Source organism: Panthera leo, chromosome A3, assembly GCF_018350215.1.
Source record: "Panthera leo isolate Ple1 chromosome A3, P.leo_Ple1_pat1.1, whole genome shotgun sequence".
Lineage (NCBI taxonomy): Eukaryota > Metazoa > Chordata > Mammalia > Carnivora > Felidae > Panthera > Panthera leo.
The window spans coordinates 137,548,702-137,567,146 of NC_056681.1; the positions used below are offsets into that span (position 1 = coordinate 137,548,702).

Sequence of the window (18,445 nt, forward strand, 5' to 3'; positions counted from 1 at the left end):
CCCTTCTGCCGGACTCTGTTATTTCAGAAAAGGCATCCATCGGCTGGCGGGCACTTTCTCCTGTTTGAGTCCCCCTGGCAGGGGGGCCGCTCCGTGTGCCCACCCGAGCCCCTCCCCCCGCCCCAGCACACAGCAAATCCGCCAGAGGCCCCACGGGACGCGGTTGCACTTTACGGGATCCGAGATGAGAAGGGCACCCAGGTGAGGGCGAGCAGATGTTCACGACCGACCTGCAGCGCAGACGCTGGAACGCTGTTCCACGCGGGAACAGCACCGCCTGGGCGCCTGCCGACGGGTGCCCGCGTCTCAGCCGCCTCCGGAACGGAAGCTGCGCTGTAACGAGGGCCCGGCCGGTTCCCTTGTGCACCACGGTTTGAGAAGCAGCAGCGGAGCAGAGCCAGTGAGAAGAACCCAGCTCTGCGTGGCCCGATCCTTGGCCACAGACCCACAGACCCACGTCTGCACCCCTGGGGCCCTCGGCGCAGCAGACAGGGTCACCGCAGATTTCAAAGATGTTTGAAGAGGCTGAATTTCAAACTATTTTTCAGTTGATCGAGGTCTTTCCAAGCGCCGGGTCTCGCGTGAGACCAAGATCAAAGCGGGTGGGTCACGCCCACCACGCACGGTGCGGACTTGCCATTAAAGGCCAGTCACCCGCGGGGCCACTTCCGAAGGACCCCAGGAGAAATGCCCCTCAGGCCTCGATGCCAGAGACAGTTTGCAAGCGTAAGCAGCGCACGTGTTTTGCCAGATGGAGTGCGAGTCCCATTGTCTTCGGGACCTGCAAAGCCCTAAGAGTAGGCGGCAGCCTGGGGGGGGGCAGGAGGGCCCACGACGTCCCGGAGCCCGCAGGACCCCCTCTGCCTGCAGGTGCTCGTGCTGTGGACACTCGCGCTGCTTCACAAAGAGAGGAAGTTTGAGAGTCGCTGACCTAAGTGGCTGTGTCATCCTTCTGGCACTGATGTGAGAACTTTGGAGCCGTCTTGGCGGGTCACCTGACCGAATGCAGAGGACCTCACTGCGTGAATTTCATCCAGATAACCTCATCCGGGGGCTCCTGGGTGATCCAGTCGGTTGAGCGTCCCACTCTTGACTTTGGCTCAGGTTACGAGCTCCCAGTTCGTGGGTTCGAGCCCCGCGTCGGGCTCTGCTCTGACAGCACGGAGCCTGCTTGGCATCCTCTGACCCCCTCTCTCTCTGCCCCCCTTTTCTCTGCAGATGCGTGCACTCTCTCTAAAATAAAAAAAATTTTTATGTAACAATCTCATGTTATCCATACGTATTTTGTGGTGTCCAAAATTTTCTACCTTAGCTGAAACGTAATATGTTGTATTTTAAACATGCCATGAAACAAAACAGAATGGGGAGAAGGGGAGGGAGAGAGATTAGCGGATTAGCCGTGGAGGCAAAGGGCGATCTAAGGGTCCCTCCCACACTTCCAGCAGCAGCCCCGAGGGTGAGGGGCACTCTCTCCACTGTGGGGAGCAGCAGGCCCCCATCAGCGGCTCCTAGAGATCTGCCCGAGATGTGAAGGAGGGGCTGAGCCCCAAAGGCAGCGTTGGGACCACAGATCCATCCAGTCCCGGGGCTTCCCCAAAGGGAGGAAGCCCTGCTCTGGCGCACTTGTGGAAAATGACTCGTCGGGGAAGGGACCCACCCTGCAGTGGTGAACAGAGAGGAGGGGAGGGACTCGCCCAGACACTGAGCCAGAAGGACAGGAGGCTCAGGGTGTCGTCAGCACTCAACGAGACCCAAGGCTGTGGAGCCTCAGATGAGAAAGTGGGTTGGAAAGTTGAGGGCAAGACTCTGCACGTGAACCTCCTGGCAGCGGTTGGACCAGGTGCTGGAGAGAGGCTCTGGGGACCCTCAGCAGCCACCGTGAGGCAGGTGGACGATGCCGTGTGCAAGCGGGAGCACCCTGAGAAGGGCGGAGGACCCCACCCCTGAGGCCCGGATGGCGCCCCACCTGGCACAGCCAGATCACAGCTGAGGAAGCTGCAGGGCGGTGCTGTGGGCAGGAAGCCGGCGTCAGGGCAACCGGGTGAAAGCTCAGAACGGCAGCATCGGTCACCAGTAAAATGTGATAGAGATTTAAAAACCAATAAACTTTTGATACTTCTCAAGGAGTCCAGTAATATTTATATGGAAAAAAATGATTCCGAGAAGTGAAAAAAGGCGGTGGTCCCTTTGCCCACGCCCAGGTGGTGCCCAGACTGCTAAGAGCAGACACGTCCTGGACCCCCGGTTCCTGCAATGCTCGCTGCTGTCCGCGTGCATCTCCGCGGGAGAGAAGAGCCTTCTGCTGGAAGCTAGAGGTGTTGGAGACCGGACACCAGGAAGAGTGTGGCCGAGTGGTGGCTGTGAGCCACCAAAACCCTCCCGGACAGGAGGGGAGGGTGGGAAAGAGGGTGGGAGGACCCTCAGGCCCTGAGCAGCTGCCACCCCGTGCTGCACAGAGGCCGGGCGGAGGGGGTCTGTGGAGGCCCCGGGAGCTGAGCTCATCCTTCCTGGGAGCTTTGCTACAGGGGAGCCGGGCCTGGCACTTCCGAGGTCGCCCACAGCTCTCTCCACGTCCAGCGCAGACCGTGAGCGCACCGTCAGCACGCAGGGTATCTGTAGGAGGCCAGAGACTACAAACCCTCACCCCAGGGACACCTGCTGTAGGTCCAGCCACCTTTATAAAATGCGCCAACATCAAAAATCAGCTCGTGGTCTTTGCCAAAAATACGGAAGGAACGAGGAAGGGGCGCCTGGGTGGCTCAGTCGGTTAAGCATCTGACTTCAGCTCAGGTCATGATCTCGCGGTTTGTGGTTTCGAGCCTCGCGTCGAGCTCTGTGCTGACAGTATGGAGCCTGCTTGGATTCTCTCTCTCCCTCTCTGTCAGCTCCTCTGTAGCTCTCTCTCTCTCTCTCTCTCTGCCCCTGTCCCACTCACTCTCTCTCTCAAGATAAAGAAAAGAAACAGCATGCAAATTTATGTGAACAACGTAATCACAACAAAGCAAAAAAAGGCACGAGAAAAGGAAACATACTGAAAATAAGTAGCAGTCTCTGGGTGATTTCAGTATGGCTGACTTTCTCACTTCCGGTATGCATAAACCTTCTATCAGAGCACCTGTTACTGCTGTGCGTTGGAGAAAGCTGAAACAAGGCAGTCACTTAACGAAGGCAGGACTTCACTGCCACTTGCCTGTTGAGCTCAAACACGGTGACTTGGAAGACACATCAGTGAAACGGGATCGTGAGATGAATTTGTGAGCATCTAGGATTGGGGAGCTAGCCCACTTCCCGGCTGCACAATATAGAATCGTCCCCACAAAGAAGTGGAGAAACATCCTCTTACCACTGTGTAAATTCCATAATTAGTTCCGTAATAAAACAAGAGGTACATGTACAGCACTTTCCACTTTCCGGAGAAGTACGGTAATAAACTGAAAACAGCAAGCGCTGTAGTTCTGAGATACTGTTATCACAACCCAAGCACTTTGCGAAGCACAAGCTGACCACGGAGCCCGCCCCGCCGGCCCCCCGGGGTCGGCTCTCCTCCCGGTCAGCTGGGCCAGCTTGCTGCAGGGGCCCCAGGAGAGGGGCTCCTGCCTCCCTCACTCCTGCGTTCGCTCGGCACACGGATGGAGTGCTCCAGAAAACAGGGGAAGAGTGCATAAGGAGGTACGCACAGATAGCCTTTTTGAAGTATTCTCAGGAAACGTATTCTAAGGAGATATTCAGAGGTAGGAAAAGTATCTTACGTATCAAGAAGAAAAAGAACCCAAAAGCATTTTTTTAAAGGCTGAAAAAGACACAATAGAAGAACCAAAAGAAAAGAAATACAAATGGCTTTTAAATACACGAAAAGTGACTCTGCTTCATTCATAATAAGAGAAGCAAAGTGAAGCCTCCTAAGGCGGCATTTTCCTACGGTCAGACTGGCAGCTTTCCCACGTCTGCGAGGGCATCGGGCGACGGTTCTTTGTGTTGACCGTGAGAGAGTGCATTGCCTCCATCCTTTGGGAGGGCAAGATCGACCAAAATGTCAAATGCTTGAACACGCTGACCTGGCGGTCACTCTGTTAGAAATTCACCTTCAAGCCGTACTCATACACGCTTAAAAAGGACACATACTGGATCATTCTCTGCAGCAAACCCCCCTCCAGGAATGGAGCCCAGTTGAAGCAGGATGAGTCCACACGCGGAATCCCACGTCACCACGGGGGAGGAGGCGGGAAACATGTCCGTGCCCACATAGAATGATCTCAGGGACATATTGTTAAGTGAAAGAGGGAAATGCAGATCAATACGTGTACAGTGTAACCGTCTGCACAAAAGGAGGGAGGAATAGAGCGTACACGTGCTTGCCGATTCGATTCGCGGACTATCTCTGAAAAGAGAAATCAACCCAGTGAGGGGGAGGGTGCCAGGGAGCATGGAGTTTCTTTGAACTTTGAGAAGGAGTAGGCTTTGAACTCTGAACTATGAGAATAGTTCATTTATTTTTTTAACTAATTTGTTAGGAGTGAAGGAGAAAACAAGAAATAAAAATCATCAGGGATGATGGAGGCATCGTGACCAAAATACTGAGTCTTGAACGTGACCAGGGGCTTCCCAGGTGTGTGCAGCTGTCCGACTCATGACTCGTGCATCAAAAGGAGCATGTCCAGAAATCATACCTCAAAAAAGTGAAAAAGTAGTGCATATGCTTGAACACACAGTAAAGCCTTGCTTTGTGAGCATAATTTGTCCGAGAATCATGCTTGTAATCCAAAGCACTCGTATATCAAAGCGAGTTTCAAGAACCATTGGCTCGGATGTGATCACGTGACATCCAGTGTCACGTACGGCCCGTATTGCAAGACATCGCTCGTTTATCAAGTTAAAATTTATTGGAAATGCTTGCTCGTCTTGTGGAACACTCACAGAACAAGTTACTCGCGATCCAAGGTTTTACTGTATATGCTCAATGGCCTTTATCTGCGTTGTTGTAATAACTTTTTGAAAACTGGAAACCACCTAGCTCTCCAGTGTTACGGGATCGACTGGGGGACCAGCTGGACGGACGGCAGCGTAATTCCCAGAGCACAGTGGGTATACGCTGGCACGCGCCTCTACCCCGTCTACTGGGCAGCGACTTCGCGGGTACGATCTATTTCCTGTAGGACTCAGCACGGCCCCCGGGGGATAGGGACAATGACACTGCTGTACTAAGAAGGAAGCAGAGTCAGCAATTAGGGTCTTTTGGCCAAGGTGGGGGAGCCACTGTGTAGCCCCACACACACCAGCCAAGTCTGTCCACTTGGTCCTTTGCACACCCCCATCACTGCTCGCACGCCTCCTTATCTGCTCACACACCTTCTTATCTGGTTAAATGTTCCCATCACTGCTCGCACGCCTCCGTCACTGCTCGCACGCCTGCTTACCTGCCCGCACGCCTCCACAAAACTGCTTGAAATCCTCCATAACTTTTGGCACACCTCCGTCACTGCGTGCACTTCTCCATAACCGTTGCACAGTCTCACAATTGCACTTATATATGTAATGTTCACAAATGATCCCCATTTTGCAGAGGACGCTGGTGAGGGGCTAGGCCAGGACTGAGTTTCCATGCACGTAACCACCCTATTATGTGGGAAGGGGCACGCTGCACCCTGGTTCACTCCAAGGTGTCAAATTCCTTTCGAATCCCCGCCCCCCCACCCCCCACCCCCCACCCCGTGGCTCCTGCGGGAGCCAGAGCACCAGCTGTGCCCTCTCGGGCAGATCTCTGAGGGGGCAGATCTCTGAGGGGCCGAGAAGGGCCAGACCTGGGGGAGGGAGGGGGGAAGGAGCGGGTACCTTTCTCTCCCGTGGGGCCGACTCTTCCGGGCCGTCCGGGTGCACCTTTGTCCCCCTTCTGTCCGGCATCCCCTGTGGAAGAAGTCACCGCATTTAGGACCTCGTTCTGGGCTCACGCTGCAGTGTGACATAGGGAGGACTGACAGCAGACGCTTGTCACCGTATCTGAGCGACCAGCCAGGCCCCGTGGCCTCCTCTCCCCCACCCCAGCCCCCAGGAGATTTCATCTCTCATTCCCACCATCTCCCACCCCCGCAGGCCTTCACCCCTCCTCCCAGCCCCCATCACGACATCTCAAGTTGCCCCGCCCCAAATCTGTGTGGGCTCTGCCTCCACCCCCCCCCCGCCTTCCCTCCGGGGATGTTGTGTGTCCCTCTCTCCAGTCATGCCTCCGGGCCAGCTCGCCCTCTGGTGCACAGCCCTCCCTGAGACCCTCTCTGACTGCCCGGCTGCCCCTCCGCCCCCACGGCCACTCGAGGGGCCCAGGGGTCTCTCGGATCCCCCATGGCCAGGTGTCCTTCTGGCCACGCACCCTGCGTCTGGCTGATGCACCCGGGAAGAATAATCAGGTGCCCACGTCAGCACCGCCTGGTCCCTTCAGCACGAGCCCCCCACCCCCACCCCGCCACCTCCACCCCCACAGCACGTGCTCCTGCTTGGGGGCCGGGCACCTGTGACCAGGTGGGCACATCCGCCTGATTCAGTTCGTTATCAAGGTGGGCCCTGCTCTCAGTCACTCTGCGCGTCCCCAGATGTGTCCTGCTCTCCGCCCACACTACATGCCCCCGCCTTTATCACGGGTCCGGGCACGTTTTGGTGGCAGTCACCCGCTGTTCTTTTATCCGTTGCTGATTTCATTCAGAACTGAAACAGGGAGATGGGCTGTTAAGTCTCCTGAGACCCCACACTGGCCACAAATGGACCTGATGGTTTTTCCCCAGGGATGAGTCTGTCCTACAACTTTCCTAGTTCCGGTGGCCACACTGATGCTCCCAGACTGCAAGCCCGGGCCCAGCTGTCACCTCGGCTTTTCTGTGTCCCTCATCAGCTAAGTGCAACCCCCGCCCGGGTCTGTGAGGTCTAACTGGCCCACTCCCTGTCCTGTCCGTGTTCTGTCCCTGTCGGACTGGCCCTGGTGACTGCCCTCAGGCTGCCCATGCAGGACAGACGGGCACAGGACGCGGAGGCACCCGGAAGGAGTGGTGCAGGTGTGGCTGGAGCAGAGGACAGGGTCCCAATATTGGGGGGACATCAAGGTCCCCCCAGTCCTCCCCCACCCCCCCAACGCACACCTAAAACACAGATCCGATGATGTTATTTCCCTTCCCAAAACCAACAACAAGCTGAATGTGGTTACAAATAACGTCCCGTTTCTAAAGCCGTCGTCCTCAGTAGGTCTGTGGCCCCCGCGTTGACGGCCACCCTCTCACCTGCCTCTCCAGTTTGCACCCCCAGTTCCCTCACCAGCCGCCTCTTCTCTCCGGAGGCTGGGACCTCGTGCCACATCCCAGCCATTTTTATATGGCTCGTCCGCCTAATCAGGGCGGCGTTCCTCCTATGAGAGCACATGGGTGCCGCCTGCGGCCGGGGCACCTGCCCGGGTGTGCGCCGTGCCCGCCAGCGTCTGCGTCACTCTGGTCCTCTGCGACTCTCCCAGGCACTCACACGTGGGGAGAGGCTTAACTGGGTTACAGATTCCCCAGCGGGATTCCCAAAACTGATCATCTGGCTGGAAGGAGGGGACATTCCATTTAAATTTAAGTGAACGAAGAGAGGGCACCTGGGTGGCCCAGTCGGTTAAGCGTTGGACTCTTGATTTGGGCTCAGGTCATGATCTCACGGTTCGTGGGTTCGAGCCCCACGTTGGGCTCTGCGCTGACTGCAGAGCCTGCTGGGATTCTCTCTCTCCTCTCTCTGCCCCTCCCCTGCTTGCTTGTGCTCTCTCTCTCTCAAAATAAATAAATAAGCCAAAATATTTTTAAAATTTAAGTAAACAAAGAGAAAAGCAAAGTGAGTGCCAACAGAAACTAGAAGACGGAGCTGGCATGTCACCGTCACCTCCGTGCCACAGCCAGGAAGGCTCTGGCCAGCCCCCGGTGAAGGGTGTGCTGACATAAGCCTAGCCCACATGCGTGGCCCTTAAATCTCTGAGTAGTTTGTCTTTCTTCAGAGAGGGAATTATTACAACAGCAATTCTTGGAGACACATTGAGAGACCAGTGGGAAATACCAACTAACAGGATGAACTCGCCACCAAGAATGTGCAGACATCTGGGGACACCAACGTCAGGAAAGAGAAACAGCAGAGGAACAGAACTCTTGGGGCAGTCAGAGCCTGCTCTCAAATCACACACTGAACATCTTCATCAAGATAAGACATGGGGCACCTGGGGGGCTCAGTCGGTGGAGCGTCCGACTTCGGCTCAGGTCATGATCTTGCAGTTCATGAGTTCGAACCCCTGTAGCTCAGAGCCTGGATCCTGCTTCTGATTCTGTGTCTCCCTCTCTCTCTGCCTCTCCCCCACGCACACTCTGTCTATCTCTCAAAATAAATAAATAAACGGTTTTAAAAATAAAAAAAGATGAGAGAATAACTATCTATGAGCAAAATGAAAAAGCACTGAAAAAGAACCAACTAGATCTTGTACACGAAATTAATTTTTGAACGGAATCGCACTACAGAAAGGCTGAGAAGCAGAACGGCCCATGATACAAGCTAGCTCCTGAAACAAGAAATGAGGCTGAAGAAGTTTTTTTTTTCCACAATGCAACACGAAGAGATAAAGAACTGGAAAGCTTTGTTTGGACTTAAAAAATAAAAATAAAAATAAAAATAAAGCTATCAAGTTAAGAGTGAAGAAAAGCCCCACCAGTTCCACCATCCACCTTAAAGGAATTCCAGAAAAGGGGGAACAGACGTTGGAGCCGTGAGAGTGTGCAGATTTAACAGCTGGGACCTCCCGGCACCAGGGGAAGGTGTAAAAGAGCACGTGGCAAGCGCCCACGGAGAACCACGCAGGAGAGACGAGCAGAAACAACCTGGACGTGTCGGAGTGACGCACGGAACATTGAAATGAAGAGGAAGTTGCAGCGGCTACCCAAGAGGAGCAGGAGTTTGTAAAGGCTTCCTGCGCGTGAATGAGAGTCAGGTTGACATGAGAATCGTCATTTGCAACGCGGGATGCAAGATAAAGTGAGATAAAATGAGGCAACGATTTCAACCTGAAAAAGCCATGATTCAGTTGAGCGATCGGAAAAGGCCCCTCTGATGAAGGGACTTCTAACCGAGACGGGCTGTTGCCAGGCAAGGAACAGGGAAAAGGGTGCCTGAGACGGGGGGTGGGGGGCAGCGCCTGCACAGGTGAGGGGCCAGGAGACCGGGAGAGACTGGTCCACAGGAGCCCACGAGGGCGGGGAGAAGCCAGCGCTCAGACCTCAGGCTTGAGGGCCACATGAAGCCACCAGGGCCGTTACAGGGTCCACCGGCCGTGTCGGGGGAGAACAGCGAGTGTGCTACTGCAAGGGTCCCCGCGGGGGCGAGCGTCCATCGCTGCACGTGCAGCAGCAGCAATCTGCTGTCACGCGCCACGTCCTTGGCCTGAAACTCCTTGATGGCACAACTGCGGCCCGCTCTCCAGCGGCTTCACGCGCCTGCGTCTAACCTGATCGGACCGGCGTGCGCAGCAAGTATCTGAGGCACCGACACACCCTCACAGCCCCGAACGGCCCCTCGTGTCCCACAAACCCCTCTTCCTAAAGCAGGAAAGGTGACTAATACGCATCATTAAACATGAGTCTTCCTAATAACATGGGTTTTCTTGGCCGCTCTCAGATACTTAGAAAGTCCCTCAAACTTCGTTCTCCCCACGATTCTGCTTCCTTGACAACCGACCGTATTAGCCAACGTGTTGCGGCCCCTACTGGTGGCAGGTGCCCTGAACTCCTCTGTGGTCCCTGTGGCTCCGTCCAGAGCCCAGAGTCCGAGACCCCCCCGCCACCTGTGCCGCGTGGACTCTCCAGCTCCGGGGACGGGACGCGCTGCGTCCTGGAAAACACCAGCCGCGTGGGTGTTGCTATGAGAAGCCGCGTCCCGCCCCTCGCCGTTCTCGCCCAAACTTGGGAGCGGCAGCGCCGGGGGCCACAGAAACCGTCGGCAGTGGGACTGCCTCCTGGTGACCTTGGCCTCCTCCTTGGAGCCGAGCCCTTGATGTGCTTCTCAAGAACAAAGCTGCTTTCGCGGCACTGGTCACGGTCGGCAGGGTCCGAAGGGCCTGCTGTCTGCTGGTCTCAGGAGGTGGGGTGGCTGGGAACTTCTCCCCTCAAAACTTACACGAGTTCTGGGGCGCCTGGGGGGCTCGGTTGGTTGAGCGTCCAACTTCGGCTCAGGTCATGATCTCACAGTCGGTGAGTTCGAGCCCCACGTCAGGCTTTGTGCTGACAGCTCAGAGCCTGGAGCCTGCTTCAGATTCTGTGTCTCCCTCTCTCTCTGCCCTCCCCTGTTCATGCCCTCTCTCTCTCTCTGTCTGTCTCAAAAATAAATACACATTTAAAAAAAACCTTTTTTTAAGTGACTTATTATTTTTTCAACATTTTTTATTTTATTTTTGGGACAGAGAGAGACAGAGCATGAACGGGGGAGGGGCAGAGAGAGAGGGAGACACAGAATCGGAAACAGGCTCCAGGCTCCGAGCCATCAGCCCAGAGCCTGACGCGGGGCTCGAACTCACGGACCGCGAGATCGTGACCTGGCTGAAGTCGGACGCTTAACCGACTGCGCCACCCAGGCGCCCCTAAAAAAAAAACCTTTTTTTAAACGAGTCGTCTCTCTCTCCAAATGCACAGCGAACATGCTATTGTTAGGTCTGAATAGCAGATACATTTCATCCCAAGTGCCAACACCAGTTGGTGCAGAAGGGCCGGCAGGAGTCGGGTCGGGAAAGGTTCTGAAGCCCAGTCTGGATCCGGCAACGGACAGGGGAGGCCTGTGTTCGTGTCCCCGTAGCGGCCCTCCCTCCGGGCCTGGCCCGTGGGGTCTCAGGGACGTGTGGAGAACGAAAGAAGAGATCGTTTACGTGCGCGTTTCGTGTTCAGAGCGGGGCCTGTATCGCGCCCGTATTCTCACCTCCGCTGACGGACGCCCGGACACCCGCGCACCAAGCTGGCTCTCGTGGCCGTGCAGGCCGAGCGTGGCCGTCCCAGAGAGGGCAGCAGGCCGGGTCGCCCGTCACCGGGGCCACTCACAGGCAGGCGTTGAAGCCACCACGCCCCCGAGCCCACCGAGAGTCGTCGGGACGAGCCCCCGCGCGTCTGCGCTCGTTCCGCGCTCTCTGCCGCCGGGGGCGTCGTGTGGGGGCGGCGTCACGAACTCTCTGCCAGGTCAGACCAGGGGCTGCGTCCAGCGGCCAGGACGGCTGAGCACCCGGCCCCGTGAGGCCGCGCGCAGGGGGGCTGACCGAGCGGGCCGGCCGCTGCAGACGGCAGAGGGAGGGGCTCCTGTTGCAGGGGACAAAAGTCTGCCGCATCCTGAGCTTGCGTTGCTTAGGAGCCCCGAATCATTTGGTCTTTTTTGGCACAGATTTCTCTCGTCTCCCCTCCCCCTGCTGCCCAAGCTAAACAGCAGAACGGTAAAATCCGGACGCCGAGTAAGGGCTCTCTGCATCGGGTCGGCCAGCTCACGGCCGTGTCGCCCCCTTGGTCCTGGGTCACCACGAGACCCCCAGGCCTCGCCCCACCCACCCACCCCCACACACAGCAGGGGGACGGTGGGAGGTGTCGGCGGGCCAACGAATGTGGCTGTGACGTCACCTCACGAGGTTTCCGTGTGTTCAGTCGTCCCCTTGAACACATACAACCTGCCAGTTATACCTCAATGAGGCTGGACATAAAAGCGGGACGTCCAGGTCGTAAGGACTTCGCTGAGTGTGAGAAGGCGTTCTCTATGGAATTGTCCCTTTGGGGTGGCCAGGCCGGTCACTCTGGGGCAGGGCTGCGCTTGACCAGCACGTCTGGAAGACACGCTCCGCGGCCCCGAAACATCCCGCACGGCTCCACACGACCTGGAAACGTGTCTTGTTACCCGCTAGAGGACAGGCCCTTGGGAGCACGGCATCCGGGTCCTGCAAGGAGCCCCACCCTGTCCTGCTCCCCGGGGACTCCTGCCTGGTCCACGCCGAGCTGGGGCCTACCGCCTCGCCTCCCACAGGTCTCAGGAGGCACCTGGCTCTGACTTTGGTGGCAGCCATTCTCGTCACGGGTCCACAGCCCCTAAATGTGAGTCTACGTCCTCCAACGATCTCCGCGGGGAGAGCCGCAGGCATTCCCGCAAAAGTCCCATCCGGCAGAGACCAGGCTTTGGGGCCCGGGGTGCGCACCGTCCGAGTGGGAAGGGGGCAGAATGGAATTCGGGGGCACGCGAGGCAATCAGTGCAAGTCGTGGGCCGGCCCCTCCCGCCCTTGCCTCTTGCTCCTGGAGCGGGAGGCCCAAGCTCGCCCACCCCGCGTGGGGCATGTGCCCTGGCCCTGATTTGAAGTCTTTTTATAACTCTGAACAAGAAGCCCACATTTGCATCTTGCACTGGGGCCCTCGAATGGTGGATCCCACTTGGGAATCACAAGGTTGTGGAATCTCTTGCCCGAGCTACGGAGAAACCAGGGACCTTTTCTGAATGAAGATGCCAGTCTGAGGGCCCTGACTCTTTCCCCTGTGCTGGTGCCCGCCCCCCACCGGCTCGGCCGGGCAAGGTCCACCGGGAGCAAATTATATGCAAACCAACAAGAGAAAAGTTTTGGGGGGTTTTGCTTGTTTGTTTTTTAAAGTAGGAATTTAGAGCTCTCAGGAACTGGCGTAGGAGCACTGGCTTCGTAGCCTGAGTGACCCAGTTTGTTTGGCAAATTGCTAAATGTCCCTGGGCCTTGAATGTCCTTATCTGCAAAATGGACCAGAGGCTGGGATGCCTGGGCGCCTCAGTCGGTTGAGCGTCCGACTTTGGCTCATGTCATGATCTCGTGGTTCGTGGGTTCAAGCTCCCCGTCGGGCTCTGGGATGACAGCTCGGAGCCTGGAGCTGCTTCGGATTCTGTGTCTCCCTCGCTCTCTGCCCCTCCCCCGCTCACGTTCTGTCTCTCTCTCTGTCTCAAAAATAAGTAAACATAAAAAAACGGGCCAGATGAGATCTCACTCTGCAAGTCATTTGCGATAACATGTGTGGTGCGTGGACCACACGTCAGCAGTGGCTTGTAGCTTCAGAATCACAGGATCTCTTGGCCAAAGAAAGTGTGCACATTATGTAGTCCAACCCTTAATTTTGCAGATGGGGAAACTGAGGCGCACGGAGGTCAGACCCTGAGCTGGCACTCTGCCGCGCACGGAAGGCCCCGGTCAGGGTTACCTTTGAGGCCCGGGACGAGGATGTGCAGGGAACAGGCATCTTCCGCCGTCTGCTGAGGACGCCCAGACGGGAGCAGCCACAGGAAGGCCAGGCCGAGGAAAGCCAGGCCCCTCCTCATCACGAGCGCGTGCGGGACGCTGACTCCTGCAGGAGGGAAGGAGACACAGTGACGGGAACTCAGAACCCGGGGCCAGGGCGCAGGTAGCTGTCGGGCCTGTCCCGGCGTTTGGGGCCCTCCCTCGTGGGCCCGCCCGTGCCTCCCCTGCCAGCCCCGCCCGGACCTCCATCCCGACGGCGGCCGCCGGATTCTCGAGTCTGCTTCCCTGTGGCGGATACTTGGTACACACGGAGGCAGGGGCGCGGTCGTGTGGAAAGTACCACACTTCTCCCAGCACAGTGGCCCCGCAGTCCCCGGGCCCAGGACCACCCCAAGCCCCTGAGGAGCCTGGCTCTGGGGCCATGAACGTGCGTCTCCTGCGGTTTCCTAACTGGCATTACCGTAGGCCCCTGCATTCTTAAACAATATGTTGTGCGGTTTGCTCGGTTTGGGACTTTATAAGGCACCATAGTCTTCTGAGCCTCGACTGTTTTACTCAACCTTCTGCCCCCGGCTCGCCCACGTTGCCACGTGCAGCTACAGCTCATCGATTATCTAAGTCTATCACCTATACCACCGAGATCAGTCCCTGGGGTGAGGGGGGGGCAGGACGGGGACAGACCCTGGAAGGCGCAGGGGCACACAGCTGGCCGTGCGTCCCTCCCCCAAGTGCCGGTGGGGAAGGCTTGGTGGCGACACCCAGACACCCCCCACTCCGAGACTTTTACGTTCACATGGCACAGCGTTTGGGCACAGCCGCGCGCCCGGCTTCGGGCCAGCACCGGGACCAGTGCCCGGGCCGCATCACGGCTCCGCTGTCAGCCTGCGCTCACCTTAAAGGGGAGGCTGGAGCCCCCGAGGTCCCCCTGAGGAGGAGCCATGGAGCACGAGAGGTCTGCAAGGGGCTGGGGCCATGCGCGGCAAGCACTTGCTGAAGACAGCATGATGCTGCCGTCACCACGCGGCGTGAGGGCCCCGTGGCCCGCGACGGCTCCAGACAGGGGAAGCCAGAGTCTCTGAGCTGAGACGTCGGTGCCCTCCTTAGCGTGCCCACGCTGTGCCGCTTTCTCCATGAAAAGGACGCAGGCAGAAACCGCCTGCGCTCCGTGACACCTGCATGGAGGCCCCAGCTCCCGTCTGCGTGACCACGGGGTGGACTGTAGAGGGTAGGGGTGAGGCTGATTGCCCCTCAATGGGGGAGAAGAGAAGGCCCACGGAGGTCAGCACACTGCTCCCGTCCCACCGGCCAGGGGACCACAGATGGGGGACGAAATCAGCTGCCCAGAGTTACCCCTCATCGGTGGGGACGGTGGGGTCAGGACCTGGGGCCTCCTGACGCACCTGACCTGCCCCCTCTGCTCCCATCAGCCACCAAGCACCAGAGTGGGCCCACCTGCCCCCTTACATCACGATCCCGTGGCTTTTATTGTGTGTTGGTTTATGTTTGGTAGAGAGAAAAGGAGCCACCATTTATTACCTAACCCAGACACGTTGATCTTATTTAGTTCCCAAGACCACCTGAGGACCTCGCTTCTCGCCGTGAGGGTGGCGAGGCCCAGGCCACGGGAAGCTGAACGGCCAGCGTCGCACCACAACTGGACCAGGAGGCTGGCGCTCGGCCTGTGGCGCTCACACAAGTGACCGACTGCAGGAGGGAGAAGACGTGCGAGGTCGCCCACAGCCCACAGGGCTGACCTTTGCCCTTTCCCTTCTCCTCTGCCGGCTGGGCCGGGGGTCCCCGAGCCCGCAACGTGGTCGGGAAGTAGGTCACGCCCGCAGCTGGCAAAGCGCTCAGGGCACCCTGGCCGAGTGAAGGAAAGAATCCGTGAGTAAATGAATGAACGAACGAACGAATGCACAGAAGTTCAGAAGCACAACACACAGAATTTGATGCTCTTTTCCTGCTACTGACTGTCCAGCTTCCCAAGGGTTTTCCATGCCTGACGTCCACACGTGATTCCCAGGGCCAGCCCCTCAGACACACGGCCGCTGCAGAGCCAGGGGCCCGCGTGGACACGGCCTCGCAGTCCGTCTGCCACACGGCCGTCAGGATCCCGGAATCCCTAACAGTTTCTGAACAAAGACAGCCCGGCCTGGTCACTGCGGTGTGTCCTTCACTGCAAGGATCTTAGCTGCTGTAGAAAGCAAAGGTTTTGGCTCTTTCCAGGATGTAGCTCTGAGCAGTGTTTGATAACGTAATGTTGTATGTCAATAATCTCTCAATTTTAAAAAAGTCACGGTGCGCCTGGGTGTCTCAGTCGGTTAAGCGACTGACTTCGGCTCAGGTCATGATCTCGCGGTTTGTGGGTTCAAGCCCCGCGTCGGGCTCTGTGCTGACAGCTCAGAGCCTGGAGCCTGCTTCGGATTCTGTGCCTGCCTCTCTCTGCCCATCCCCCACTTGCCCTCTGTCTCTCAAAAATAAATAACCATTAAAAAAAATTTTTTTTAATTTTTTTTTTAAACATTTATTTATTTTTGAGACAGAGAGAGACGGGGCATGAACGGGGAAGGGTCAGAGAGAGAGGGAGACACAGAATCTGAAACAGGCTCCAGGCTCCGAGCCGTCAGCACAGAGCCCGATGCGGGGCTTGAACTCACAAACCACGAGATCATGACCCGAGCTGAAGTCGGCCGCTTAACCGACTGAGCCACCCAGGTGCCCCCCAAAAAATTTTTTAAGTCACGATACGAGCTTCTGGGCAGATCAGTCGGTTGAGTGTCCAGCTCTTGATTTAGGGCTCAGGTCAGGATCCCAGGGTCGTGGGATCGAGCCCCAAATTGAACTCTGTGCTGAGTGTGGAGCCTGCTTGGGATTCTCTCTCACGCTCCCCCTGCCCCTCCCCTACTTGCACATGGGCTCTCTCTCTCTCTTTCTCTCTCTCTCAAAAAAAAAAAAGTCATGACAAACATCTGTTCCACACCTACTTTCGTGCGGAAGCCGATGGGCATTTGCTGGTATGTGGGGAGGCAAACAGGGTTTAGGTTTTGGGGTGTCAACAGCTGACCTGGAAACTTCCCCTCCGGATAGAAGGGGTGTGTCAAGAGACCGCCACGCTGCTCAGCACGACCCACCGCCCTCACACGAGGCGGCTTGCTTGCTACCTCCCCAGCAAGGCGGTGCCCAGGGAGGGGAGAGCCCAGAACCAGCGGAAGCCAGAACGCCTCCCTGAGGCCCTCGCTGCTCGCGCATCAGCAGGGCAGAGAGCAGGGCGGCCCTGGGTGGGAGCCCCTTCCCCAGGGTTCTGGCTCCCCCGCCCGGGAGGAGAGGAATTCTGTTTGTAAACGCAGAAGCTCCTGGCCTCCTTTAAGAATAACATCCTTATCTCCCGGCCAGAGACCAGGAGGTTCCCACCCTCCCTTCAGTGAAGGAAGCCAGGGTTTCAGAGGGGAGATACAATTTGGAATTCTCAGTCCCAGTTCCTTATAAGAACGAAGGAAACGATGAAAACAATGTGGCTTAATCTGCCAAACGTGCAGTGGTACGTTTTCATTAAATATCCACATTAGGGCCCAGCATTTATATAGACGGAGAACCACATCCAGGAGCACCGGGGCGCTGGGGCCCCACCCCCACGACGGGGTTGCTTCCTATGGTGACGGTCACGCTGATGAGGGGTCCTTCCCCAGAGCCCACCCGAGAGGCACGCGCAAAGTAAGAGGCTTTTCCCGTCGTGTTCTCCGACCTCTGTCTCCGCTCCTCACTCACAGACCTCTCAAGCTTGTGGATGAACCAGAATAGCAGTGAGAGGTCGGGGCGCGGCTCTGGCCCCCAGGAAAGTCCTGTTACACATCAGAAGTCCTGTTACGCACACACGGCGGCTTTCCAACTTTGCCTTTTAAATTCATAAGCACCTCCTAACTTCGGCCTCCAAGTTGTCACAGCCAGCAGGCCAGGAAGGGCCCCTGTCACACCATGTCTCATCCAGTTTGGGAGACGAGAAACCCCCACTCCGTACCAGGCGACCCTCTCTGCGCTTGAAAGTGACCTTCTCCGGTCCTATCTTTGCCCACATCTGGCATTCCCATTACCGAACCCCAAAACAGAGCTACCGGCCACGGGTACAGGTTACTGCTGTTGTCCGTGCGGCCCCACGCTGCGACTGGCGATTCGGAAACTCGCTGCCCCACCTCTCTGAACGTGTGCAGAGCTGAGAAGGCCTCCCCCAACCGTCTGGTAGCCGGCAGCCCTAGGTCGTCGTCAGTTATCCCCGGGAAGTTTCCACCATGAACTGGTGAATTAACAAAACGGTGGAATTCTAGTGCCTGGTTCACGTGACACCCCCATCCTTTGTGGGGACCTAAGAACAGATTCCCGTCTGTTCTCCCACCTCTGGCCGTACCCGGAACCTCGCCTCGACCAGGCGACCCCTGTCCTGCCCTCCAAGACAGCCAGGTCACCCGGCAGAGTGTCCCTACCTGCAGCGCACGCTAGGCGAAGGGGGCGTCCTGACCGTCGGGGACCCACGAGGACACTGCACCCGGGAGCCTCATGGCTGCTATTTACAGAGGCCGCTGAGCCCCACAGGCCAGGCGAGCGGGGCCCCGGCTGTCAGGCTGCCCAGCAAATCAGGCTGCAGCCTTATCTGCAAAGAGCTTCCTGTTTGAAATACATCAGCTGCCCCGCGGGAGGGCGGCGAGGAGGGTGTGGGAACGTTGCAAACTCCCGGAGGTCAGGGCTCCCGGCAGACCACGGACCCGCCCCGAGAGGTCCTTCCAGCTCTTCACCCCCGACGCCACCCCGACTGTCCTGGCCTCTCTTCCGGGAGGACGGTGGGGATGCAGGAAAGCATTGCGTGGTCCTTATCGCCTGGTGTCACATCAGACAGAAACACACGCAGCTGACACGCTTCCTCTCCCGTTCTCCGAGTGGGCTTTCACTTCACAGCATTAACCTCGTCTACTGGTCGAGACCGAACCCGCGGCAAGACCCCAGACTCACCGCGCTCGCCGAAGCTTCGTGTGTGCCCCAGACTCTCTCTGTGCGGCGGGCTGGGCGGGTCCAGCTTCTGCGCAGCCTGACTCTTTGGGGGGGGTGGTGCTTCTTTAAGAAAGAGATACACACATAAAATTAGGATCATAAAAAGCTACATTCAGGGGCACCTGGATGGTGGTTGAGCGTCTGACTTCGGCTCA

The 18,445-nt window shown here is 57.5% G+C and overlaps 1 protein-coding gene across 4 annotated transcripts in view; it reads right to left on the minus strand.

Annotated features, from left to right (window-relative positions):
* Positions 1–17,877, minus strand: part of COLEC11 (collectin subfamily member 11) — a 29,062-nt gene extending 11,185 nt beyond the window's left edge. For 2 of the 4 annotated variants that reach the window (XM_042933769.1, XM_042933767.1), the window contains exons 1-3: positions 17,729–17,875; positions 13,216–13,359; positions 5,830–5,901 (exon numbers count right to left, since the gene is read on the minus strand). In XM_042933769.1, the coding sequence (XP_042789703.1) occupies positions 5,830–5,901; positions 13,216–13,333 (190 nt within the window). In that variant the 5' untranslated portion in view covers positions 13,334–13,359; positions 17,729–17,875. Of the gene's footprint in view, positions 1–5,829; positions 5,902–13,215; positions 13,360–17,728 lie in introns of all 4 variants that reach the window. The other 2 variants (XM_042933768.1, XM_042933766.1) reach the window with 2 other exon arrangements.
* Between the last annotated feature and the right edge of the window lie 568 nt (positions 17,878–18,445).